This window comes from Calliphora vicina, chromosome 2 (genome assembly GCF_958450345.1).
Source record: "Calliphora vicina chromosome 2, idCalVici1.1, whole genome shotgun sequence".
Lineage (NCBI taxonomy): Eukaryota > Metazoa > Arthropoda > Insecta > Diptera > Calliphoridae > Calliphora > Calliphora vicina.
This window is the reverse complement of record NC_088781.1, coordinates 126,328,395-126,356,124: the sequence shown is the minus strand read 5'-3', so window position 1 is coordinate 126,356,124 and position 27,730 is coordinate 126,328,395. Positions and strand designations below refer to the sequence as shown.

Below are 27,730 nucleotides of genomic sequence, written 5' to 3'. Positions count from 1 at the left end.
CTACCTGCTAAAGAGCACAACAAAAAAAACCAGAGCAAACTCTACACAATTTTCAACAGCGATGAAAACAAAACAAAAACAATATTTTGAAGAACCATCAACAGTTTGCGGTCAGTCAGCAATTGACTGTTCAGTCGTAAAGATCGGTTTTGGGATTATTATCGAAATAATACTCGTTTTATATTAATTTTTTGTTTAAAGTACGGACTGACTTTTAAGTTTAGTGTGTTAATTTAGCCGGTAAACAAGTGTTTAAGAAACGGCTGAGACATGCGTTTGACGTTAAGTCTCACTATTTGCTTAATGCAAATCTTTTTCTCAAGTGCCAACGCTAATGAGGGGTAAGTAAAGAGTAATAATTTTTATAAATGAAGTGCTAGTTTTAATTAATAGAATCAATAGAAATAAGTGTTTTTGTTTGTTTTGTTTGGTCTGTTCAAAATAATACCTAGAGTTGAGTATTATTGGGATTTCCCCCACAAGTTTGTTGGAAATTCAATACAATTCATGTTTTTTTTTAAGTGATGTCAGTCGTTTTGTTTTGGTAGTTAAATAAGGAAAGTACATACATAAATAGTTTGAAATTATTAAGAATTCATTGCCAATTAATGTGTTATGGGGGAATTTTCCAAAATAATTTATGTTTATTGTTTTGCTGAAGCTATTTACAAATCATTTTTGGCATACAAGTTTTAAAAATGGGGGATTTTTTTTTAGAGGTTTTGGTTTCGTTGGTTTTGTAAGCTAACTAATTTGTATTCATTGCTATTCAATATATTTACCGGAAAACTATTTTAAAAATTTTTGTATGAAAAGCACAAAAACAAAAATTAATAAAAACTGAGAATTTTTTTTTTAATTTTGTTTCGATACTCCAAAAATTTAAATTCATGTTTTAAGAACATTTCACATAAATTGCAACTAAAATATTTTTAGAATCGCTGCAGAATTGAAGTTTTTTTTTTTGGAAAATCTTTTATCTTTCAAAATCTTTCACCAAATTATACTTTAAAATAAAAATTTTAAATATTTTTAAGTAAATAATATTAAAAAAAAAAATTTATTAAATTTAAAAAAGAAACTAATAAATTAAGAAAATAAATTTTTTTAAGAAAATTAATTTTTTAAAAATTATTTACTTAAAAATATCTAAAATTTTAATTTAAAAATTGGTGAAAAAACATAGTTTATTTAATACAATCATATATATAATTGCTACAATCATGTGAATGGTAACTTAAACATATGTATGTATGGTTACAGCAATCATATTATAATTATCACTTAAATTTCAACTAAAATCTTTTTAGAATCGCTAAAGTATTGAAGTTTTGTTGGAAAATCTTTCATCTTTCAAAATCTTTCACCAAATTATACTTTAAAATAAATATTTTAAATATTTTTAGGTAAACAAAATTTTTTTTTTTTTAATTTTCATTTTTTGGATAAAAAATTTTCAAATTTTTTTTTCAATTTTTTTTTTTAAATTTAAAATTTTTTTTTTGTTTTTTAAATTTTTTTTAATATTTAGCGAAAAAAAACTTTTGGTAAAAAAATTTGTTTTTTGAAAAATTTATTAAATTTAAAAAAAAAAACTAATAAATTAAGAAAAAAAAAATTTTTAAGAAAATTAATTTTTTTAAATATTATTCACTTAAAAATATTTAAAATTTTAATTAAAAAAAAAATTGGTGAAAAAACATGTAGTTTATTTACTAGAATCATATATAAATTGCTGCAATCATGTGAATAGTAACCTAAACATATTATGGTTACAGCAATCATATAAATAATTACAGTGAAATTAGAAGCTTCACTGGAACTGGAAGCTTTGCCCAAGGAACCATGCCTCTAAATTGAGTTCTGATGTTCCCTAATTTGAGCTAAAGGTGAAATTTTGAAAAATCCCACTTTGACCCATTGCCATTTGATAATTCATTGTTTCATATAAACCGAAAATGGTGATTTTTTTAAATTTTTGTATGGGGTCCCCAGGTATGCCACTAGCATGGGTGGATCTGTCTTCCAAAGTTAGTGGGTGTTGGTCATACATTTAGATGCGTTTTGGGCACTTTAAATGGGTCAAAGTGGGATTTTTCAAAATTTCATCTTTGGCTCAAATTAGGGAACATCAGAATTAATTTTTTTTGCGATTTTGATCTTGAAGATGAAGTTTTTTGATTTTATATGTTCAAAATTTTTATTCTTTATGACAAGGGCTACAACTTTGCCTCAGAGAGTAAATCAAAATTGCGAACTGTTTCCAAGATATGAGCCTGAGAAAATTATCACTTTTTTGCAAAAATTACACCGAGGTCCCATATCTTTGGGGGCCCATAAAAAAAGTGCATGACTTTGGGTAAAACTGGGAGACACGGGTCTTGTTTTTTGGTCTTTTATCATGTAGTGGTGTGCGTATATGGTTATATTTCCATGACTCAAAAAATTACACACTGTGTAATTCAATGGAGTGTAAAATACTTTATCAGCTGGTTCTTTAACTTCCTTATTCATCGATGGTATTAAAGAATATGATGGTGAATGAAATTATAACGCGAATTACTTTGACCATCTGTTTGTGTAAATCACTCTCATGTCAAGTATGCGCAACCGAAATAAGAAGAATTTATCCAGAATGTTTTATGTTATATTTCTTAGCAGTTTGGTATTGAAAATCAACAAATTTCATTTAGTCAAAAAAATGATGTGACCACGAAAAAAAATTAATAATTTTTCACAATTTTTTTCAAACTTGCAGGATTTTACACTAATCAGCAGTGTTGCCAGTTTAGCCTTTTTGAGGCTAAATTTAGCCTTTTTATTTACTCTTTAGCCTCGAAATTTTGGTTTTAGCTTCGTGGCTTTTTTCTAGCCTTTTCTTAATTTCTAAATAGCCTTTTTTGAAATTAAAAAAGGCTAAAAATTTCGAGACTAAAGAGTAAATAAAAAGGCTAAATTTATATTTGTGAACCATTTTCATTTTAATTCATTACTGATTTTCATTTAGCTTTTCAACATACTCAAGAATTGTGCAGTATTAAAAGAACAAATAACAATTGCCAATATCAAGTGGTTCAAAATGAAATAGAGTATTTTATATCTGAAAGCTTAAATGTCTAGCAAATTCTCTTTCAAGACAAAATTGTTATTACACATTATATTCATCATTATATAATGGACAAGAGCCCCACAAACTCTTGAAGGCTTGTGATACTCGATGGCGATCAATAGCCGTTAAACGTCTTGTGGATCTATGCTTCGAGTTAAAACCCATTTTGTTTTAATTTCGTCAAACCAGCAATTCTAAAAAGCCAAACTTTTAAGTAATTAATACACTGATTATAATTTGGCGTACCATCTTTTTTTAAAACCAGTATTGCACAAAGTACAAAAAGTAAATAAATCATTTGCTGTTTTCTGATTTAAAATTCAAGGAATTTGATCCATTATCGTCGCCAATTGAAAATTGTTTAATGTTTTTGACACATTTTTCATACTAGTTTGATGAATGAGAGATAAAATAAAGAACGTTTTAATTAGTGAAGATTATGACAAAAATAATACGACAAATTAAACTAATTGAGCAATTGCGACAAAGATTACCATATGAAAACTCTACGCAAAATCAATTTTTTTCCCGTTGATAATAAAGTAGTAAAACCAAAAAAAATATATTATGTCATATTGATAGTGAAAAATTAAAGTGCTAATAAAATTACGAAGCTTAAGGCTCAGGGGCAGAATATATTAAACTACAAATGGACAAATATAGAACCAACAATGTCCATTTTCTGACATGGTTAATCTAGTATTTAACTTTTTAGTACTTCCTTTAAGTAAAGCTGATGAATTTTATGAACATATTTTCTAATTTTTTATTTAAAAATAAATATAAACCAAAATTCTTAATTTATAATATTTTAGCTTTTTTTTGGCTTTTTTTCTAAAGCGGTTTAGCGTTTTCTGGCCTTTTTTTGAAGCCAATATAGCTTCTTTTTTCGCCAGCTCCTGGCAACACTGCTAATCAGTGTAGTTTCTTATAATGTATTCAATAATTTTAGAACTTCCTCTATTTAAGAACCCAAATATTGGACCAAAAAATTATAATTTAAAAATTTCATTAATGTGCTATTTTTCGATAGCGAACGAGTTGTTTGAGTGGACATTTACATTTATTTTGTTTTTGTTAGAATAACAAAACACATGTTAAATTTCCACTCAAAGTACTCGTTCGCTATAGAAAACAGCACATAAGTATTAGTTTAGTTCAGTTAGTTCAGTATTGCAAAAAGTTGATTTTTTTTACTTATGCTGCAAAATATTTTCAATAAAACATTTCAAACATAAAAAATGTATTTATTTTTCTGTAAATAAATGAAGATTATGATTACTTTATCGAAAATAATCCAAGAATTTGTCTACCTATAACATCGCCGTTAAATTCGAAGCTATGCTGCATTAAATTGTGAAAACAATTGCATACTTTTAGGAGTTTATAAAAATACTAGATTTTCTGTTTGTTGGCTGGCTAGTTTTTACAATTTTTAATATTATCGGAAAGTTTTAGTACAAAACAAGTAAGAAAGTATGGTCGGTCAAGCCCGACCATATAATACCCTAATTTAAAAAGAATTTTTTCTTTTAAAATTTCAATAATTTATATTTCTGAGTGATTTTCGGAATTGGGCCTTACATGGGAGCTATGACCAATTATGGACCGACCATGAAATTAGGTCGTGTGATTTGTGTCTATATGAAAGTTTACTATGTTGAATTTTGTAAGTATACCAACATTTTTAAGCGATTTATGCACGTTAAAGTGATTTTCGGAAGCGGGTCTATATGGGAGCTACGACTAATTATGGACCGATCGTAACAAAATTTGGTGACATGAATTTTGTGTATATAAAACTTATTTGGAGCGCAATTTGTGGAGATACATTTATAAATTAAACATTTATGACCGATAAAGTCCAATTTCGGAAGGACATTTGTATAGGCTTGGTCCTTCGGCCGAAAAAATAATATGTACCAAATTTGATCGAAATATCTTCAAAGTTGCAACCTGTACTCTGCGCACAAGGTTTACATGGACAGCCAGCCAACCAGACGGACGGACGGACATCGACTAATATTTTTGGGCGTTACAAACATCTGCACAAATGCATAATACCCTCCCCACAAATAAGAAAAATATTGAGAAATAATAAAATTATCAGGCACGTAAAGATACTGAATTGTGGTATAAGTGTCTACATGAAAATTACTAAGATGTGTGAAATAATCGTTTCATTTTCAACTCTCGACCGACTTTGAAATCTATTTTTATAAATAAGAAAAAACTAAAAAGTGTCGATTTCAAATTTAAATATGTTATCGAGAATATTCCAGGACTTGTTTTCTTGTCACATCACCTTTGAATTCGAAGCTAAGCTGCATTAAAATATAAAAAACAATTGCATACTTTTAGGCGTTTAAAAAATACTAGAGTTTCAAACATAAAACATGTTTTTTTTTTAATAAATGAAGATTATGAATATTTTAGACTATCTATTATTATTAGTAAGAAAGAACTAATAATTTCAATAAATTCGATTTCAAATTAAAATATTTTATCGAGAATATTCCAAGAATTTATTTTGCTACCATATCACCATTAAATTCGAAGCTATGCTGCATTAAAATGTACAAAATAATTGCATACTTTTAGGAGTTTAAACAAAGTACTAAAGTTTCAAACATAAAACATTTATTTATAGTTATTTTATAAATAAATGAAGAATATGCATATAGAATCTATTATTATCGGCAAGAAAAATTTAAAAAGTGCCAATTTCAAATTAAAATATTTTATCGTAAATATTCCAAGAATTTGTTTTCCTACCACATCACCGTTAAATTCGAAGTTATACAGCATTACCATGTACAAAAAATTTGCATACTTTTAGGCGTTTAAAAAATACTAGATTTTCTGTTTGGTGTCTGGCTAGTTTTTACTATTTTTAATATTATTGAAAACTTTTAGTGTAAAAATATAAAAAATATTGGGAAATAATAAAATAAACAGGCGTGTTGATGTTGAAAATTACTAGGAATGTATGAAATAAACGTTTTATTTCCCACTACCTTTATGTGCTTAATATGTTAATACTTATTGCCTTTTTAAGGGAATTAGTTGCTTATCAGTATATCTTTCAATACAACATCATGTTAAACAAATTCAAATAGAAATATTTATTGTAGTTATATCTAAATAATAACGTATGAGTCTTTCATAAATAAATCTAAAGATATTTTTGAAAATTTCAAAAGAACTTTTATTTTTATATTTTTTCCTTTAATAAACAAATTTATTAACAAAATTTCCCTATTACTGCCAATTTTATTATCATATGTATATTTAAAGCCAAATTGCAAAACATAAGTAAGTTGGTGATTTATGTCATTTTGTGTGTTTTTTTAAAAAATGCACACTTTTTTTATAATAAATCACGTGCCAGGGTAATAACATTGAATAGTATTTTTTTTTGTACATAAATATAAATATATTCGTTTTAAAATTGTTTATTACTTTAAAACAACAACAAAATTTAAGCACTCCTATTTAACTAATTCAAGCACAGCCACTACTACTACTAATGTTGCTACTAATTAACCCATTTAAGCCCACGTAAAAAATAAAATTTGTATTACTTATCAACAAAATATGGCAATTAAATTTAGTAAAAGCGTGACATATGGTAGTAATTACTTTAAACTTGGACTTGAATTTCTAGGAAATTAAGTGGCAAATAGAAATAACAATAGTACAGGGAATAGTAAATATGGGATATTATTTAGTTGTTTATTCAAAATAAATTGTTTCTCTTATTCATTCACGAAGTTTGCAGGCAATAGCAATTTAAATATCTGTAATTAATAAAAAGCCTAAAAGTATACTACATTTTTCTACACATAAATTCTGCATAGTTGTCAATTCCATAAAAAAATATATAAATACGCTCTTGGAATATTCTTGAGAGAATTTAGAATCTAATTTTTTATAATATTTTCATTAATTAAAATTACTAAGAAGATTTTAATACATTTTTCTTAAGTTGAAATAATTTATGAAAAAAATCAAATTTTTTCAGGATTTATAATTTTTTTTTTTCATTTTAAGTGGAGTTTTTAAAGAAAATTAGCTACAAATTTTTTTACATCATCTTGATAGATATGAAAAACGTTAAATTTTATAAAAATAACAAAATTTTTGGAAAAAAAAATTTTGTCTTAAATCTTTGTTTCTACCGAACCAATTTAGCTGATTTTCAATACCAAACTTTCTAAGACATTGAAAAACATTCTGGCTAAAAATAATTTATTTCCCTATCCTATTAAGAACATGAGCATGATTTCTACACACACAGTCGAACAAGCAGGTTAACAACCAAAACGTTTTATTTCATAGAACTTTTAAGTTAATTGTGTGATTGATACAAAACTTTCAGCAATAATAGCAGACAGATTAGACTTTGCAATAAACATTTCCAGAATAATATAGTTTAAACTGAGAATGAACTAAAATGTATCAAAGTTGAAAATTTTTTTTTAGAAATTTCCAAAAAAAATTTCTACTTTTATAGATTTGCTATGTTACAGAACTTTTAAGTTTGTGAGGTGATTATTACAAAATTTGTTATAGTAAGAGCAGAGGAGTAGAGCTTTCAAAAAAGTTTATCCCAAGTTGAGAACATTAAACTCAGCTTATGATACAGTGAGCCAAAATAGAGCAACTTTTCTGAGAAAAATTTTCAGGGAGCTATAAAGTTTAACAAATATTTAACGATTTTAAACTTATATTTTATAATTTTTTAATTGTTTTTAAAGATATTTCTGTTATATAAAAATAGCATAGGTTGCTTCCAGCTGTTCTTGTTCAGTTACCAAGTTAAATTATCTTTCTGAATGACCTTTATGTTCTTTAAATTTAAGACTCTATAAAAGATAATAAAGTGAGTGCATCAATCTAAAACCCACTTGCTCTTTATCTACATTAAAGTCCAGTTTAATTTTAAATAATTCCTATGCAAATCATTAATAAAACTTTACCGTTTTAATAACAAAATACCTAGAATTTCATGATTTTTTGTAAATTTTTTTTCTATTATTTCTGTGTTTTCAATAAACAGCAGCTTCTAAAGTTAATTATCAGTATAATAATAAACAAAATAATTGTTTAATTAAAATTATGCAAAAAAAAAACAAAAAAGTCACGAAAAAATTTAATTAACAAAAAGAAATTATCGCAAATAAGCAATATTATGCAACTTTTTATTGTTAAATTTTGTTTTAAAAGCAAAACAAATTTCACACAAATCCCCTTTATTATTAATGACTTAAAACCTGATTTACATTTAATATATTTCTTTTTTCAACTTTTGCCAGTTTCTTAAATCTTTTTTACAAATATTGTGTCACCAAAATGACACACTCTAGGAGGGAGCAACAATAAAAATGTAAAAAGAAAAAAATTAATATTAAATAAGAGCTTTTCTGCATAAATAAATAAGTTTAAAGAAAAATTTACACAAAAAGTAACAACAATGAGCTGAAATATATAAAACAATACTCTTGTTTGCCTGAACATTTTGGACCAAAAATTCACAGAGAATGAAGTAAGCGAATACATGATAATTTTTTATGGGCTGCCTGCCTGCATTCTCATAAATATTTATTTATTAATGTTTAACCAGCCACAAACAAAAAAAAAAACTCACAGACCTACACATATAACAAGTGACAATTTAAAGCCCCTCATTGTGTTAAAAGTGTTAAAACATGATAAATTTGTTTTAAAAAAGAACAAACAACAACTATTCATACCCGTTTATAGCAAAAAGCCGAACAACAAAAAAAAAAACTGAAAATATAAATCTGTTAATACATCATCATAAATTAAGTACCGAGAAATGTTAATGCTTGCCCCTCCCCTTGCTTCCCAATTCAAACGCTCTTAACTCTTGCTTGTAATAAAATTTAAAAAACCTCACAAATTTGTTAAAATTTTTATTTGTTGCTGCCACCATAATCCCCATACAACATTGAAGATGAACTCTGCCTTGAACTTGAGCTTTAAAATCATAATAAAAAACCCACAAATCGTTTTTTTTATTTGTTTTGATCGTACAGTATGTTTGTTTTTATTTTGCTTGTTTTCTAAATAAAAAAAATATTTAGAAAATTTCAATTAGAAATTCTATTGAAATGTTTTATGAACATTAAAATTTTATTGTTTTAGAATGTAAACAAAAAAGAGCAAAACATAAATTTTTACTTCAACTGTCAAACAATTTTGACACTTTAATGCCTTATTAGAGATTTTGTTAATTGCTTGGTAAGATCATTAAATAATTTTGTTAATTTGTTTTAAATAATAAAACAAAAACCTGCTTCAAACACAAGGCAACAAATTCTAAATACTTGCAGTGGAGATCATACAACTTCTGAAGATCTAACACAAGATTAGTAAAAGGGTACAACATAAAACTCAAGTTTAAACTCTGAGTAAGACACTGTAAGACAAATTTAAGCACCCCAATTAATACAATTTTTAAAATTTTAAAACAATAACGACACTAAAACTTCAAAAATGAGGCTGCGATCGGTACCATCATAACAATTTCATAGATCACAATATAAGCTTTCATAATGTTATTTGCATAGGTCTTAACATTATGCACATAGGGAATCTTAGCATAGCAAAGTTGAAAAGCAGCTTGGATTAAACTAAATTTTCGAAAACTATTTACAAATAAAATAAGAGATCTTCCAAACTATTGACTCGATCTCTGCAAAACATAAAACAAACAAGTAAGAGAGCTATATTCGTCTGTGCGGAATCTTCACCAAATTATACTTTAAAATACAAATTTTATATATTTTGAGGTAAACAAAATTAAGAAAAAAAATTTTGAAATTGTTTTTCAAAATTTTTTTTTTAAATTTTTTTTTTCGAAATATTAAATTTTTTTTTTTTTAATTTATTAGTTTAAACTAATTTTTGACAAAAAAAATATTTCAGTGAACAAATATTCGGGTTAAAAAATATTTTTCCCGATTTTGAACCATTGTAGGTCCAACATACATCGTTGCAATGGATTTGGATATTTTATATCCAAATTGTCTATATTAATGACTTAGTAATCCAGATATAGATACAAAATTGGCCAAAATCGATGTTGCCCTGGTTTTTTCCTTTTACCTCAGCCATTTTAAATAGCAACCGAGCCGGGAGAATTCCCGATACATTGATATATCAATCATGTTTGTAAGTTATTTGGGGGCTACGGAAAGTTGATTTCAACATATAGAGTGACAGACAGACGGACATGACTATATCGACTCCATTATAAGTTTGTCATTCCGTTTGCAATTTCTACAATTTTCATTTGTAAAATAAAGTAGAATAAAGTGGGATAATATCAAAATAAATGTTCTAACACAAAAATTGTATGTCTTGACTTACAAAATATTTATTTTGATAGATATTCCACTCGCATCCCACTACGAAACCAAAAAGCTCTTAAAGGAATAGACCTAAGCTTTTTTTTGAGCAAAAACAAAATTTAAAAAAGGGCCCCTTTTGAAAAAAAGTTCGATTTTGCCAAAAAAAAATTCAAAAATTGTATATCTTGAGTTACAAAACATTTATTTTGCTATATATCCCACTCGCATCCCACTAAGCGACCAAATAGATCAAGCTTTCTTTTGAGCAAAAAAAAAAATTTTAAAAAGGGACCATTTTGGAAAAAAAAGTTCGATTTCGAAAAGAAAGTGAAAAATTGCATGTTTTGAGTTACAAAATAATTATTTTGAAAGATATCCCACTCGCATCCCACCAAATAGGTCTGAAACGAAAATATCCCAGCTTTCTTTTGAAAAAAAAAATGCAAAAAAAGTCAAAAATTGCATGTTTTGAGTTACAAAACATTTTTTTTTTGATAGATATCAAACTCGCATCCCACTACGCGACCAAAAGGGTTTTCAAGGAAAATATCTAAGCTTTATTTTAAGAAAAAGGGCCCATTTTGAAAAAAAGTCAAACAAGATTTGATTTCGGAAAAAAAATATTAAAATTTTTTTATTTTTTTTTTTAAATATTTTTTTTTCGAAAGAGTAAAGAAAGGTCTATTTAACCTATTTGGGACACATTTTGCTACGAACAATAGGTAATAAGTTACATGGATAAGAAAAAACACCTACTTGGCCAAAATGTTAAATTTTTACCCCCCTCCAACTCAGAGAGTTGTAGACCGATCTTGTTGAAAAATTGTGTCTGAATTACTATCCAATAGAACTAACCTTGGTGTAAATTTCATCGGAAGACATCAATTTCAAAAGTTGGTTCACTTGACACGAAATGCCCCATATAAACAGGCAAATCCCGGTATAACGAACGATATGTTGTCAAGCCCATTCGTGAAATTGAAAAATTCGTTATATCGAGATATTTTTTTTTTTTTAATTTTGGACTACTTTTTCTATATTGGAATTTAACTAATCCCTAGGTTGGATAAGCAGTGTGACATTAGGAGGCATGAATATCGTCCAAATTTTTATATCTTTAGTAGTTTTTACTAATTGTTCTTCTGGAGGGTGGCTTGGTGCATTATCCACGATTAATAAAGCCTTCATTGTAAGGGATTTCGATTCTGAAAATGATTCAACCTGTAGAAAATTAAACTTAGGGACAAACATTTAAAAAAACCGATTTTGAAGATTCCAGATTCCACTTAATTTGTGTGAAGATAATTTACAGGAGTAAATAAATAAATAAAATGTTTGTTTTTATTTTCTTCGAAATACATGTTGAGAATTTTGTTATTCCATATGTTTTACTTTTTCTTTCAACGAAATTCTTCAACGGTTTTCCATATTTAATTCACGTGAACACGTGTACAATTATAGCCTGCTTTACAAAATCGAATGAAAGATTTCGTTCGCATTCTAAGTTGATTTTGGATTCTTTAACTACATGTTTACGTGATCGAATCAGTTTTCTTTCGCTTCGAATGCGAACGAAATCTTTCATTCGATATTGTGAAACAAGCAATTAAAACCACTATAGAAGAAACAAGTAAGAGAGCTATATTCGGCTGTGCCGAATCTTATATACCCTTCACCAAATTATACTTTAAAATAAAAATTTTAAATATTTTTAGGTAAACAAAATTGAAATTTTTTTCCAGTTGTTTTTTCGAAATTGTTTTTTAAATTTTATAATTTTTTTTTAATTTTAAAAAAATTTTTTTTTTTTAAATATTTAGTGAAAAAAAATTTTGGTGAAAAAAAAAATTCGGGTTAAAAAATATTTTTTCCGATTTACATCGTTGCACAGGTCTTTGAAATATCTATCATTAGATATCCATATTGTCTATATTAATGTTTTAGTAATCCAGACATGCTTCAAAAATAGTTCAAAAATCGAGATTGTCCTGGTTTTTTCCTTATATCTCAGCCATTTGTGGGCCGATTTTTTCGATTTTAAATAGCAACCGAGCCGGAAGGATTTCGGAGATATTGATGTATCATTCGTGTATTTTAAGTTATTTGGGGGCTTCAGAAAGTTGATTTCAACACACAGACGGACAGACGAACATGGCTATATCGACTCCGCTATCTATAACGATTTAGAATATATATACTTTGTGGGGTCGCAAATGAAAAATGTAGAAATTACAAACGGAATGACAAACTTATATATACCCTTGCCACTCATGGTGAAGGGTATAATGACAGCACCTATTATTAGGGAGAGTAACCATTGAAAGCGGTACTATAACAATTTATTTTCTTATTTTTACATTATTTACTACTTTTGTTTTTTATACTTTCTGTTCGTTATATTGAGGGTACAAATTTCGAAATGTTCGCTATATAAGGTTGTCAATGTTAAAAATTTGGTCGTTTGTTGATTTTGTTTGTTTTTACTCACCATTCGTTATATCGAGCATAAAATTTTTGAAACGTTCGTTAATAAGGTAGTCAATGTAAAGAATTTGACCGTGCGTTAAATCGGATTTCCGTTAAAGTGAGATTTGTTATACCGGGATTTGCCTGTATGTATTAAGGATCATTAAAGATAGCGGTGTCTATAAAGATATGTACTTTTATACATATGTTGAAATCGACTTTCCGTAGCCCCCAAATAATTTACATACATGACTCGTACATCAATATATCCGCTATAGTCCCGGTTCGGTTGCTATTTAAATTCGAGAAAATCGGTCCATAAATAGCTGAAATATAAGCAAAAAACCCCGACTTCCTCAATTGACCTATTTTTTATCTATATCAGGATTACTAAGCCATTCATATAGACAATATGAATACTTAATGATAGATATTTCAAATAGCTTTCCAACGAATTCTCTAACCCCATCATAATTCGGACATAAAATGGGTAAAAATCGGGAAATTATTTTTTTACCCGGGTTTTTTCCACCAAAAAAATGTTGATACTATAAAATTTTGTTTATTATAACATTCTGAGACAAATTTTTTCGATTTTTTCACCATAAAATATTTCCAATCTTTATCTTTGGTGAAGGTTATATAAGATTCGGCGCATCTAATATAGCTCTCTTACTTGTTTATATAATTGATTGCTATCAGTACTACAATCTTTTAACTGAATCCCTACACAACAGCTTTTTTCTGCAGATCGACACACCTCTAGTACTAAATTTCAAAGATAAATTGGCGAAACCACAAATTGTTATAGAAATCAACTGTAACTACAGTGTGACACATAATACTGATCATGAGAGGACAGTGCAAAGCTCTATACTAACTAGAATTCACTGGTTTACTTGTTTATTTAATTTTTGGTTTATTTTTATATTTCAAATTCAAGTATTATTTTTTTAATTGTTTCTGCTTAATTCAATTGCATATGAATATAATTCTAATTAGATAATTAGTTACTTAAACACGTGTGTTCAATTTAAAGCTAAATATAAAAAAAACAAAACAAATTGTTTTTGACAACACAATAGACATCAAAATATATTTTTATAGACATTCTCGTTATAAATACTTAATAAGTATAAACAATTAACTTTCGGCTAACAATAACCAGAAATATAACATTTCGCCTTCAGGGTGTTTAGAAGCAGTGTCTACAATATGTTTTAAAAGTAATTTAAAAATATTAGGATTTTTTCATTGATCCATAATGTCCTATAAATATCTTTAATTTACTTTACAAAAGGCTCACGATTATTACCCTAAATTTTCTTTACAAAACATCCACGATCACAGTTCTAAAGATTTACTATTAAAGCCTTTAATTTACTTTGCAGAAAAAAAAGATCATTATTGTCTTAAATTGTCCTAAGAAAACATTCAAAATAGTGTTCCAAAGATTCAAGATTATTGTCTTCAATGTTCCTTGTAAAGCATCCACATTAGTGTTCCAAAGATCCACGATTATTGTTTAAAACATCTCCGACGAATGACTTATATTTTACTTATTCAATATCCATGATTAGTGTTCAATAGATCAAAGGTTAATGCCTTAAATATTATTTATTAAACATCAGTGTTTAGAGTTCCAACTATCCATGATTGTTGCTCAAATATCCACGATTACTGTCCCGAATTTTATTCATAAAACATTCAAAATTAGTGTTCTAAAGATTCATGATTATTTAGTTAGTTTTCTAAAGATCCACGATAACTGTCCTGAATTTACTTTAAAAAACATAGACAATTAGTGTTTCAAAGATTCATGTTTCTTTCCTTAAATTGGTTTTATGAAACTTCCACGATTAGTATCCTAGAGATCCTCGATTAGTGTTCCAAATATCCAGGATTACTGTCGTGGATTTGCTTTAAAAAACATACACGATTAGCGTTTCAAAGTTCCACGATATTTTCCTTAAGTTGGCTTTATCAAACATCCACGATTAGTGTCCTACAGATTCTCGATTAGTGTTCCAAAGATCCATGATTTTTGCCCTAAATTGCCTTTTTAAATATCAACGATGACTGTTCGAAAGATCGATGCTTTTTGGATCTTTCAAAGATCCATAATTATGGGTTCCAAAAATCTACTATTTTTGCCTTAAATTTGCTTTATTAAACAACCACAACTAGTGACCAAAGATTTATAATTCTTGCTTTAAAATTTCTGTATAAAACATCCACGATTGGTGTTTAAAAGATCCACGACTATTGTCTAAAATTTTCTTCATGAATAATCTCCAATTGCTTTTCAAACGTTTAAGGTTAACGCTTTGAAGTTTCTTTTTAAAATATCCCCGATTAATGACCAAAAGATTCAAGGTTAATGCCTTAAATTTTATTTACAAAATATCTAGGATTATTGGTCAAAAAATCCACTGCTAAAACCTTTACTTCCTTCTGTAAAAGATCCAGGATTTTGTTTCCTACATTCAAGGTTCAAAACTCTAATTTCCTTTATAAAAGATCCAGGATATATTATCCAACCATTCACGGTTAAAAGCTTTAATTTCCTTTATAAAGCATCCATGATTAATGTTCAAAATACTATTGATTCCTTTATAAAGTCTCCACGAAAAGTGATCATAAGACTCAAGATTAACGCATTGTAAAATATCCATGAAAAATGTTCATAGACTCAAAGTTAACCATTCAATTTCCATTGTAAAATATCCACGAAATATTTTCATAAGAGTCAAGGTCCAAGATCCACGAAAATTTTCAATAAGACTCAAGGTTAACACCATCAATTTCCCTTATAAAAGATCAATAATTAATGTTCAAATATTCTCGGCTAATACCTTCAATTTCCTTTATAAAATACCCACGAACAATTTCCATAAGACTCAAGGTTAACACCTTCAATTTCCTTTATAAAAGATCCACGATTAATGTTCAAATATTCTCGGGTAATACCTTCAATTTCCTTTATAAAATACCCACGAACAATTTCCATAAGACTCAAGGTTAACACCCTCAATTTCCTTTATAAAAGATCCACGATTAATGTTCAAATATTCTCGGGTAATACCTTCAATTTCCTTTATAAAATACCCACGAACAATTTCCATAAGACTCAAGGTTAACACCTTCAATTTCCTTTATAAAAGATCCACGAATAATGTTCATAAGACTCAAGGTTAACACCTTCAATTTCCTTCATAAAAGATCCACGTGAAATTTTCATAAGAATAAATGTAAACACCTTCAATTTCCTTTGTAAAATATCCACGAATACTCTCGGGTGATACCATCGATTTCCTTTATAGAACATTCACGATTGCTCCTAAATATCTTCGAGGTTGATATCTTTAATTTTCATAATAAAATATTTATCTACGATTACCTCTGATGTTCTTAATAAAATATCCACGACTGCTCCTGAATATCTTCCAGGTTGATGTCTTTAATTTTCGGAATAAAATATTTAGGATTGCTCCTGAATATCTTCGAGATTTATTCCTTTAATTTTCCTAATAAAAAATCCACGATTGCTCCTAAATATCTTGGATGTGGATATCTTAATGCTCCTGGATTATCTTCGAGGTTGATGTTTTTAAGTTTCCTAATAAAATATCCACGATTTTTCCTGATTATCTTCGAGGTTGATGTTTTTAAGTTTCCTAATAAAATATCCACGATTTTTCCTGATTATCTTCGAGGTTGATGTTTTTAAGTTTCCTAATAAAATATCCACGATTTCTCCTGATTATCTTCGAGGTTGATGTCGTTAATTTTCCTAATAAAATATCCACGATTGCTACTGAATATCTTCGAGGTTGATGTCGTTAATTTTCCTAATCAAATATCTATGATTTCTCCTTATTATCTTCGAGGTTGATGTCGTTAATTTTCCTAATAAAATATCCACGATTTCTCCGGAATATCTCGACGTTGATGTTTTTAATTTTCCTAATATAATATCCACGATTTCTACTGAATATCTTCGAGGTTGATGTCGTTAATTTTCCTAATACAATATCCACGATTGCTACTGAATATCTTCGAGGTTCATGTCGTTAATTTTCCTAATAAAATATCCACGATTGCTACTGAATTGCTCCTAAATATCTTGGATGTTGATATCTGAATGCTCTTGAATATATTCGAGGTTGATGTTTTTAATTTTCCTAATAAAATATCCTCAATTACTCCTAAATATCTTCGAGCTTGATGTCTTTAATTTTCCTAATAAAACATCCACGTTGCTCCTAAATACTTCCTAGGTTATTGACTTAAATTTTCCTTATAAAATATCCACAATTGCTCCTGAATATATTCGAAGTTGATGTCTTTTAAATTCTTAATAAAATATCCACGAGTTCTTCTGTATATCTTCAGGTTGATGTTTTTAATTTTCCTAATAAAATATCCACGATTTCCCCGGAATATCTTCGAGGTTGAATCTTTAATTTTCCTAGTAAAATATCCACGATTACTCCTAAATATCTTCGAGGTTGATGTCTTTAATTTTCCTAGTAAAATATCCACGATTACTCCTAAATATCTTCGAGGTTGATGTCTTTAATTCTCCTAATAAAATATCCACGATTGTTCCTGAATATCTTCGAGGTTGATATCTATAATTTTCCTAGTAAAATATCCACGATTGCTCCTGAATATCTTTGAAGTTGATTTAATTTTCCTAATTAGATATCCACCAATATTCCTGAATATCCTCGAGGTTGATGTCTTTAATTTTAATTTTGATGTCTCTAATTTCCTAATAAAATATCCACGATTTCTCCTGAGAATATTCGAAGTTGATGTTTATTAGTTTCCAAGGTTGCTCCTGAATATCTTCGAGGTGGAACACTTAATTTTCCTATTAAAATATCCACGATTTCTCCTGAATCACTTCGAAATATTCAATGTGCTTTAAAAGGAGGAAATTCGAAAATGTTCAACCTTTAGTTTGGATGAACAGATTTTGCTTGATCTTTACAGACAAATAATAACACGGGTAAAACCCTCCTAACCTGTGGTTTTATAGGTTATTCAACTTGCTCAATCAATATTGCAATTCACTCAATGACTAAACACTAACATTTTTTCCACGCTTAAATAAATAGTTTTATGATCAATGGTTTTATCAATTTGTTTGTGTACTTACTTATAATTAATTAAATATTTGTTCCAAGTTTGAAATAAACCCAGAAATGATAAGAAAAAATTACTTTTAAACATAGATCCATAAAATTAGAAGATCTTGTCTTCAAGACAAAACAAACATTAAAATATTATTGTAAATAATGTATATTAAAGGTATAGTAAATAAAAAAAGATAAGAAAGGTTGACCTATTCATACACAATCTAAATCTTAGTGACCTAAACAAATAAATATTTAATGAAAAGTATTTAGATAAGGATTATTTAATGTTTAAATATTTATTTATTTCTTTGTATAATTAAAGCAAATATACTGTTATCGCACCTGGCACCATACATTCAAATGATAAATATACGGCGGCAGTTGCAGTGCATCACACTAGTCAGCCCTGTAAAATTAAGGTGGGCATTACAGGCCCTTCATTCAATGAAACCAAAGTTGTTGAGGCCTCTCAAAATGAAGTGAAACATGTCGATTTTGAGTTGCCCGAATTGGAAAAGGGTGATTACAATTTAACAGCTGAGGGTGTTGACTGTTTTGATAACTTTAAGAATACCACGAAGCTGAATTATGCCAAGTTTAATAATCATGTGAGAATACAAACCGATAAGGGTTTGTATAAGCCCGGAGATGATATCAACTATAGAGTGATTTTCATGGACAAAGATTTGAAACCTGCTGCAGCAGAAAAGGATGCTGTTATATGGTTTGAAGATGGCAAACGTAATAGAATCAAGGAAATTAGAGATTTTGAGACTGTAAAGGGTGTGTATACTGGCAAATTTAAGATCTCAGAGTTCCCAGTTACTGGAGGTTGGCGTTTGGGTGTTAAGAATGGTGGAAGATTTGATAGAACCGTTTACTTTGAGGTGGATAAATATGTGCTGCCCAAGTATGTGGTGAAGGTAGAGGCCACCGAATCAGTATCGGTTAAGGATGGTGATATGCAGATTGTAGTAAGGGCCAAGTAAGTTGAACATTTATTTTTTAATATTTTTGTGGGATTAATATTTATATGTTATATTTTTAGCTACACCTATGGCAAACCTTTGGATGGCAAAGCCACTGTTATTTTATCTTTGGGCTCCGGCTACTACTTTGACAACAGCCGCAATTCAGAGGTCAATATGGAAAAGAAACAACCTCCAATTGTCATTAAAACTGCCGATATGGTTAAGGGCAAGGCTAAAATCGATTTGAATGTCAAGGACTATGAACCTTATTTGCCCTACAAAAACTCACCCTCCTACATGGGCATTGTGGCCACCGTCGAAGAACAATTTACTGGGGTCAAAATCAATGGCACTTCCTCCTCTACCCTGTATCCCTACCGTTATGCCATGAACTGTATCAGTTATGATACCTGCTCCACCTTTGAAGTGGACAAAGAGAAGGATGTTTTGTTCCAAATCACCTACATAGATAGCTCCAATCTTAAGGATACCAAATCGGTTATTGAGTTAATTTACAAAGAAGTTTTGCGCAAAAATCACTGGTGGCATCGCGAACGTGAGCTAGAGGATGATGATTCGGTGGTGGTCACTACTATGGAACCACCTGTTTCGGCCAATCATACGGTTACGTTTAAGGGTCATATGAATGAAACTGGTTTTGCTAGCTTCAAAGTGTCATTGCCCGATTTGCCCGAATATGAGGGTTATTCTCATTATTATTCTTTGGAATTGAAATATTTGGATGAACAACGTGAACTTTATACCACCTACCAGCATAGAGAGCCCAAGAAAATTGAAACACCCAAGGAAGAGGATGATAAGCCAAAGGAATATTTCAAATTGTTGGATAAATACTCGCAGGATTCAAAGTAAGTTTGCAACAACTTTTATAGAAAATGTTGCTCAGAGTCTGACAACTTTTTTTACAGAAAATGTTGCTCAGAGTCTAACAACTTTTTTTATAGAAAATGTTGCTCAGAGTCTGACAACTTTTTTATAGAAAATGTTGCTCAGAGTCTGACAACTTTTTTATAGAAAAAGTTGCTCAGAGTCTGACAACTTTTTTATAGAAAAAGTTGCTCAGAGTCTGACAACTTTTTTATAGAAAAAGTTGCTCAGAGTCTGACAACTTTTTTATAGAAAAAGTTGCTCAGAGTCTGACAACTTTTTTATAGAAAAAGTTGCTCAGAGTCTGACAACTTTTTTATAGAAAAAGTTGCTCAGAGTCTGACAACTTTTTTATAGAAAAAGTTGCTCAGAGTCTGACAACTTTTTTATAGAAAAAGTTGCTCAGAGTCTGACAACTTTTTTATAGAAAAAGTTGCTCAGAGTCTGACAACTTTTTTATAGAAAAAGTTGCTCAGAGTCTGACAACTTTTTTATAGAAAAAGTTGCTCAGAGTCTGACAACTTTTTTATAGAAAAAGTTGCTCAGAGTCTGACAACTTTTTTATAGAAAAAGTTGCTCAGAGTCTGACAACTTTTTTATAGAAAAAGTTGCTCAGAGTCTGACAACTTTTTTATAGAAAAAGTTGCTCAGAGTCTGACAACTTTTTTATAGAAAAAGTTGCTCAGAGTCTGACAACTTTTTTATAGAAAAAGTTGCTCAGAGTCTGACAACTTTTTTATAGAAAAAGTTGCTCAGAGTCTGACAACTTTTTTATAGAAAAAGTTGCTCAGAGTCTGACAACTTTTTTATAGAAAAAGTTGCTCAGAGTCTGACAACTTTTTTATAGAAAAAGTTGCTCAGAGTCTGACAACTTTTTTATAGAAAAAGTTGCTCAGAGTCTGACAACTTTTTTATAGAAAAAGTTGTCAGACTCTGAGCAACTTTTTTTATAGAAAAAGTTGCTCAGAGTCTGACAACTTTTTTATAGAAAAAGTTGCTCAGAGTCTGACAACTTTTTTATAGAAAAAGTTGCTCAGAGTCTGACAACTTTTTTATAGAAAAAGTTGCTCAGAGTCTGACAACTTTTTTATAGAAAAAGTTGCTCAGAGTCTGACAACTTTTTTATAGAAAAAGTTGCTCAGAGTCTGACAACTTTTTTATAGAAAAAGTTGCTCAGAGTCTGACAACTTTTTTATAGAAAAAGTTGCTCAGAGTCTGACAACTTTTTTATAGAAAAAGTTGCTCAGAGTCTGACAACTTTTTTATAGAAAAAGTTGCTCAGAGTCTGACAACTTTTTTATAGAAAAAGTTGCTCAGAGTCTGACAACTTTTTTATAGAAAAAGTTGCTCAGAGTCTGACAACTTTTTTATAGAAAAAGTTGCTCAGAGTCTGACAACTTTTTTATAGAAAAAGTTGCTCAGAGTCTGACTACTTTTTTATAGAAAAAGTTGCTCAGAATCTGACTACTTTTTTATAGAAAAAGTTGCTCAGAGTCTGACTACTTTTTTATAGAAAAAGTTGCTCAGAGTCTGCCAACTTTTTTATAGAAAAAATTGCTCAGAGTCTGCCAACTTTTTTATAGAAAAAGTTGCTGAGAGTCTGCCAACTTTTTTATAGAAAAAGTTGCTCAGAGTCTGATTAGTTTTTGATAGAAAATGTTGCTCAGAGTCTGATTAGTTTTTGATAGAAAATGTTGCTCAGAGTCCGCCAACTTTTTTATAGAAAAATTTGCTCAGAGCCTGCCAACTTTTTTATAGAAAAAGTTGCTCAGATTCCGACAAGTTTTTTATAGAAAAATTTGCTCAGAGCCTGCCAACTTTTTTATAGAAAAAGTTGCTCAGATTCCGACAACTTTTTTATAGAAAATGTTGCTCAGAGTTTGACAACTTTTTTATAGAAAAAGTTGCTCAGAGTTGACAACTTTTTTATAGAAAAAGTTGCTCAGAGTCTGACAACTTTTTTATAGAAAAAGTTGCTCAGAGTCTGATAACTTTTTTATAGAAAAAGTTGCTCAGAGTCTGACAACTTTTTTATAGAAAAAGTTGCTCAAAGTGTGACAACTTTTTTATAGAAAAAGTTGCTCAGAGTCTGACTACTTTTTTATAGAAAAAGTTGCTCAGAGTCTGACAACTTTTTTATAGAAAAAGTTGCTCAGAGTCTGACAACTTTTTTATAGAAAAAGTTGCTCAAAGTGTGACAACTTTTTTATAGAAAAAGTTGCTCAGAGTCTGACTACTTTTTTATAGAAAAAGTTGCTCAGAGTCTGACTACTTTTTTATAGAAAAAGTTGCTCAGAGTCTGCCAAAGAAAAAGTTGCTCAGTCTGAAATTCTTTCAAAAATCTTGATTCCAAGAACTTTATTAAAAAATCCTTAAATTTTTTCTCTACAGACTGTATTTGAACAAGGCCGATCAATTCACTCTCAACTCTAGTCAACCTTTGCCATACTTCGATTACAATATCATTGGACGTGGCAATATTCTAAAGAGTGGTCATGTAGATTTAGCCGATAAACCCAAAGTCTACAATTTAACCTTGACGCCAGAGCTAGCATGGGCTCCCAATTTCGGTATATATGTCTACTATGTAGATGAAAAGGGTGAATATCATTACGCCGAACAAAGATATCACATTGATTTTGAGCTGCAAAATCAGGTAACATATAAATGAAATCACTAAAAGAAGTTGGTTTTAATTTCTTCTCCCTTCAAGATCAATGTCACCGCTGCCGAACAAGTTAAACCCGGCGAGGAAGTTGCCTTGAAAATTCAAACTGAACCCAATTCCTTTGTAGGTCTTATGGCTGTCGATCAAAGTGTTTTGCTATTGAGATCCAACAATGACTTGAATCCCCATGAATTCAACTGGGTTTTGGGTTCTTACAGCACCAATACTCCACATCAGGGTGGCTACTCGGAATATCCCGGCACCACTTCGGGTTGTGTTACCTTAACGAATGCTGATTATTTCTATAATTGGACACGGCCTGATTATCTATCAAGTGAGTTGTTACGCGAGGCTTTGCAAGAGGAATTTATCACTACGGTAGGTTGTAATTTTTTAATTTTATAGGACCTTATTCAGCTGCCGATCGTGGTTTTATTAGTAATGATGATATTAATCTTAAGACTGTAGTAAAATCCGGTGCTCCAATGGCCGCTGCCGGGCATGTTGGATTTTCTGGTGCTGCTAATGGTGGTGGAGGTGGAGGTGCCGGTGTTACTAATGTGCAAGTACGCAAGGACTTTTCGGAAACTTGGTTGTTTGCCAATATTGAAAAGTGAGTAGACTGATATTTTCTATCTATATATTGAAACAGTAAACTAATTGTTATATCCTGTAATATCTAGCACTGAAACTGCTGAATTCACCTGGTCTAAGAAAATACCCGAAACTATTACATCTTGGGTTTTAACTGCATTCTCTTTGAATCCTACCAAGGGTTTGGGTGTTACCAAGGATCAAACTAAAATCACCACCTTCTTGCCCTTCTTTATATCCATACGATTACCCTACTCTGTTAAAAGAGGTAACTGATTTATAGACTTTCTCAAACCAATCGATATTTTAAATTTCGTTGTATTTATTTTTATTATCCTTAGGCGAAGTTATCAATGTTCCTGCTTTGGTATTCAATTACTTAGACAAGGCTTTAGATGTAGAAGTCACCTTAGACAACAGCGATGATGAGTACGAATTCACTGAATTCTCCAATGAAGTTATTACCGAACAGAAACGCTCTAAAACTGTACGTGTACCCGCTAATGGTGCTGCTGGTGTATCCTTCTTGCTCAAGCCCAAAGTCATTGGCAATGTCATGTTGAAATTCACTGCCATTTCCCCAGTAGCTGGTGATGCCATACACAAATCCATGAAGGTGGTACCCGAGGGTATTACTCAGTATGCCAATCGTGCCTATTTTGTCAACTTGAAAAAGGAACCTGAGGTGAAAAACTCCTTTGAATTGGAATTGCCTGAGGACTTAGTACCCGATTCAGAGCATGTAGAAGTTGGTGTTATGGGTGATATTTTGGGACCCGTTTTAAATAATTTGGACAACTTGGTGCGCTTGCCTACCGGTTGTGGTGAACAAACCATGTCCACATTACTGCCCAATTATTTGGTGATGAAATATCTAAAGGACTCCGAACGTTTGACTCCCGCCTTAGAAACCAAATTGCGTTATAATCTAGATACCGGCTATCAAAATATGTTGAAATATCGCCATAATGATGGCTCCTTCAGCAGTTTTGGTCCTCCTCAAATGAAGGACAAGCCACGCAATGGTTCCACCTGGTTAACCGCCTATGTTATGCGTTCTTTCCAACAAATCAAGCAATTTGTGGATGTTAACGACAAGATCATTGATGAAGGTCTTAAATATTTAAGTCAACAACAGGCTGCCAATGGTTCATTCACCGAAAAGGGTGACTACTTCTATGCCTCGCAGAAAAATCATGTTACTTTGACTGGCTCCGCTGTTTTGGCTTTACTAGAAAATGCCACATATGCTGAAAAATACTCCAACGAATTGAAAAAAGGTTTAGACTTTATGGCACAAAACATAGATAAAACCGATTCCCTGCAAGCCCAAGCCATGGGTACTTATACCCTAAACAAGGCCAAACATTCGGCCGCTAAAGAGAAACTATCTAAACTTAAGACCCTGGCCAAAACCGAAAACGATCGCATGTGGTGGTCTTCTGACAAGAAACCAATCGGTCCCAGATGGTGGTTCTATGTTTTCAGCAATGATGTTGAGATTACTTCCTATGCTTTGTTAACCATGTTGGATCAGGAATCCACTAAAGTGGACGATGTTTTGCCCATTATTAAGTGGTTGATTGCTCAACGTAATAGCTATGGTGGCTTTGCTTCCACCCAGGATACTGTTGTGGGTTTGACGGCCCTAATTAAGTTTGCTAAATTTGCCGATTATCAACCGGCTAAAATGAGTGTGGATATTGAGTCCAAGGATAAAAAGGAAACCATTAAATTGACAGAGGAGAATGGCATTTTGTATCAAAATGTAGAGGTGAGTAGAAGGATTAAGCAAAAGTATTTTAAGTTTTAAAAGACGTAGGGTCCTTAGCCGTTATCCAAAAAAATAGTCTAAAATTTGGTGACGAAGAGACTCTAGTTTATAAAGACTTAGTGTAAGGAGAAGTAGTCTGAGAAGACATAGTCTTTTTCGACTAGTCTGAGAAATCGTAGTCTAAGAAGACATAATCTAGGAATACGTAGTCTGGGAAGACGTAGTCTAAGAAGACGTAGTCTAAGAAGACGTAGTCTAAGAAGACGTAGTCTAAGAAGACACATTCTGAGATTACGTAGTCTAAGAAGACGTAGTCTAGGATGAAGTAGTTTATGCAGACGTAGTCTAAGAAGACGTTGTCTAAAAGACGTTGTCTAAAAAGACGTAGTCTAAGAAGACGTAGTCTAAGAAGGCGTAGTCTAAGAAGACGTAGTCTAAGAAGACGTAGTCTAAGAAGGCGTAGTCTAAGAAGACGTAGTCTAAGAAGACGGACGTGGTCCAGGATGAAGAGGACGTGGTCTAGGATGAAGCAGTTTATGCAAACGTGGTCTAAGAAGACGTTGTCTAAAAAGACGTAGTCTAAGAAGCCGTGGTCTAAGAAGACGTGGTCTAAGAAGACGTGTTCTAAGATGACGTGGTCTAAGAAGACGTGGTCTAAGAAGACGTAGTCTAAGAAGACGTAGTCTAAGAAGACGTAGTCTAAGAAGACGAAGTCTAAGAAGCCGTAGTCTAAGATGAAGTCTAGGATGAAGTAGTTTATGCAGACGTAGTCTAAGAAGACGGACGTGGTCTAGGATGAAGAGAACGTGGTCTAGGATGAAGTAGTTTATGCAGACATAGTCTAAGAAGACGTTGTATAAAAAGACGTAGTCTAAGAAGACGTGGTCTAAGATGACGTGGTCTAAGAAGACTTGGTCTAAGAAGACGTGGTCTAAGAAGATGTAGTCTAGGAAGACGTGGTCTAGGAAGACGGACGTGGTCTAGGATGAAGTAGTTTATTCAGACGTAGTCTAAGAAGACGTGGTCTAAGTAGACGTGATCTAGGAAGATGTAGTCTAGGAAGACGTGGTCTAGGAAGACGGACGTGGTCTAGGATGAAGTAGTTTATTCAGACGTAGTCTAAGAAGACTTGGTCTAAGAAGACGTGGTCTAAGAAGATGTAGTCTAGGAAGACGTGGTCTAGGAAGACGGACGTGGTCTAGGATGAAGTAGTTTATTCAGACGTAGTCTAAGAAGACGTGGTATAAGAAGACGTGATCTAGGAAGACGTGAACTAGGAAGACGTGGTCTAAGAAGACGTGGTCTATGAAGATGTAGTCTAGGAAGACGTGGTCTAGGAAGATGTAGTCTAGGAAGACGGAGTCTAAGAACCCGATGTCTTAAAAGTCATAGTCTAGGAAGACGTAGTCTACGAAGTCATAGTCTATGAAGAGGTAGTCTAAGAAGTCATAGTCTAGGAAGTCTTAGTCTAAGAAGAAGTAATCTAGGAATACGTAGTGTAGGAAAACTTTGTCTAAGAAGACGTAATCTAAGAAGACGTATTCTATGAAGACGTAATATAGGAAGACGTAGTCTAACAGAATTAGTGTAAGAAGGCATAATCTAGGTAGACGTAGTCCAAAAATTCTTAGCCTGAGACGTAGTCAAATTAGATCTTGTCTAAGTGGAAGTAGTCTAAGAATTTGGTTTGATTAAGAACATTTGGCTTAAGTAGACGTAATCCTAGAAGTAAAAGAAGTGTAAAAAGTCGTCATCTAAGGAAGCACTGTTTAAGTAAATAGTTTATGTAGACGTCTTAATTATAAATTTCAACAAAACTTTATCAAGGAACACTTAGTCTTTACAAACAAGATTCAACATCTGACATTTGTACCCATATCTCTTATTTCCAGATGCCCCCTAAAACCAAATCCATTGACTTCACCGCCAAGGGTACTGGCAGTGCCCTCGTGCAAATTGCCTATCAATACAACATTTTCGAAAAGGATCCTAAGCCCAGCTTTACCATCAAAACTACAAAACTCGACAACAACCGACCAACACATTTGGAAATGTTAGTGTGTGTCAATTATGTGGGTGAAGGAGAATCCTCCAACATGGCTGTATTCGAAATTTCAACTCCTTCTGGTTATGTTATTGATGATGAAAGTCTCAAGGAAATCAAGCAATTGAAAAGAGTTAGCGTAAGTGTTTTTACAACCCGCCCCTTACAAAAAATAAACATGACTAAAATTTATAACTTTACAGAACACCGAACTGAAAAACTCCGACTCTATGCTGGTGGTCTACTTCGATCACTTGTTTAAGAATGATGAGACCTGCATGACAATTGAGGCTTTCAGAACTCATGCTGTGGCCATGCAAAAGCCTGCACCCTTGGTTTTGTATGATTACTATGATACCAGCAAGAAGGCTACTGCTTTCTATGAAGTGGAATCAAAATTATGTGATATTTGCGAGAGTGAGGAGGAGTGCAGTAAATGCAAATAAGTAATTAAATTATGTTAAAATTTTGTTTTATGGAAATTTCTCTAGTTTGTTATATTTTAAAATGCTTTTTAATGTTTTCTATAACTTATGTACATGTGCCTGTAATTATATAATTATTGGAATTATAAGATTTCTTAATGAAACGAATTAGAAAGAATGAACTTAACTTTTTTTAGTAATTTTAAGAGATAAGTTAAATAAATATTATATATATAATAAAAAAGATTTTGTAAAGATAATAAAA

The 27,730-nt window shown here is 30.8% G+C and overlaps 2 protein-coding genes across 3 annotated transcripts in view; one reads left to right on the top strand and one right to left on the bottom strand.

Moving 5' to 3' along the window:
* DIP-epsilon (Dpr-interacting protein epsilon) overlaps positions 1–27,730 on the bottom strand; it is a 353,851-nt gene that overhangs the window by 276,256 nt on the left and 49,865 nt on the right. The gene's annotated exons all lie outside the window — the stretch shown is intronic.
* Tep4 (Thioester-containing protein 4) lies at positions 124–27,730 on the top strand. Of its 2 annotated transcripts, none has more exons than XM_065501274.1 (10): positions 124–341; positions 18,424–19,086; positions 19,150–19,941; positions 22,352–22,616; positions 22,674–22,962; positions 23,034–23,241; positions 23,312–23,490; positions 23,564–24,996; positions 26,889–27,179; positions 27,244–27,730. In XM_065501274.1, exons 1-10 carry the CDS (start codon positions 271–273, stop codon positions 27,484–27,486), a joined length of 4,434 nt encoding a protein of 1,477 aa, XP_065357346.1. In that variant the 5' UTR covers positions 124–270; the 3' UTR covers positions 27,487–27,730. The 2 variants fall into 2 exon arrangements, with proteins under 2 accessions (XP_065357346.1, XP_065357347.1); XM_065501275.1 differs by having other exon boundaries at positions 22,674–23,006; positions 23,090–23,241.

What these genes read in the sequence shown, in the direction of transcription:
- Tep4 (XM_065501274.1), top strand. Translation starts at nt 271, where the DNA reads ATGCGTTTGACGTTAAGTCTCACTATTTGCTTAATGCAAATCTTTTTC. An exon ending in AGTGCCAACGCTAATGAGGG is followed by an intron (nt 342 to 18,423) that starts GTAAGTAAAGAG and finishes GTATAATTAAAG; the next exon opens with CAAATATACTGTTATCGCAC. An exon ending in AGCAATTGAAAAGAGTTAGC is followed by an intron (nt 27,180 to 27,243) that starts GTAAGTGTTTTT and finishes ATAACTTTACAG; the next exon opens with AACACCGAACTGAAAAACTC.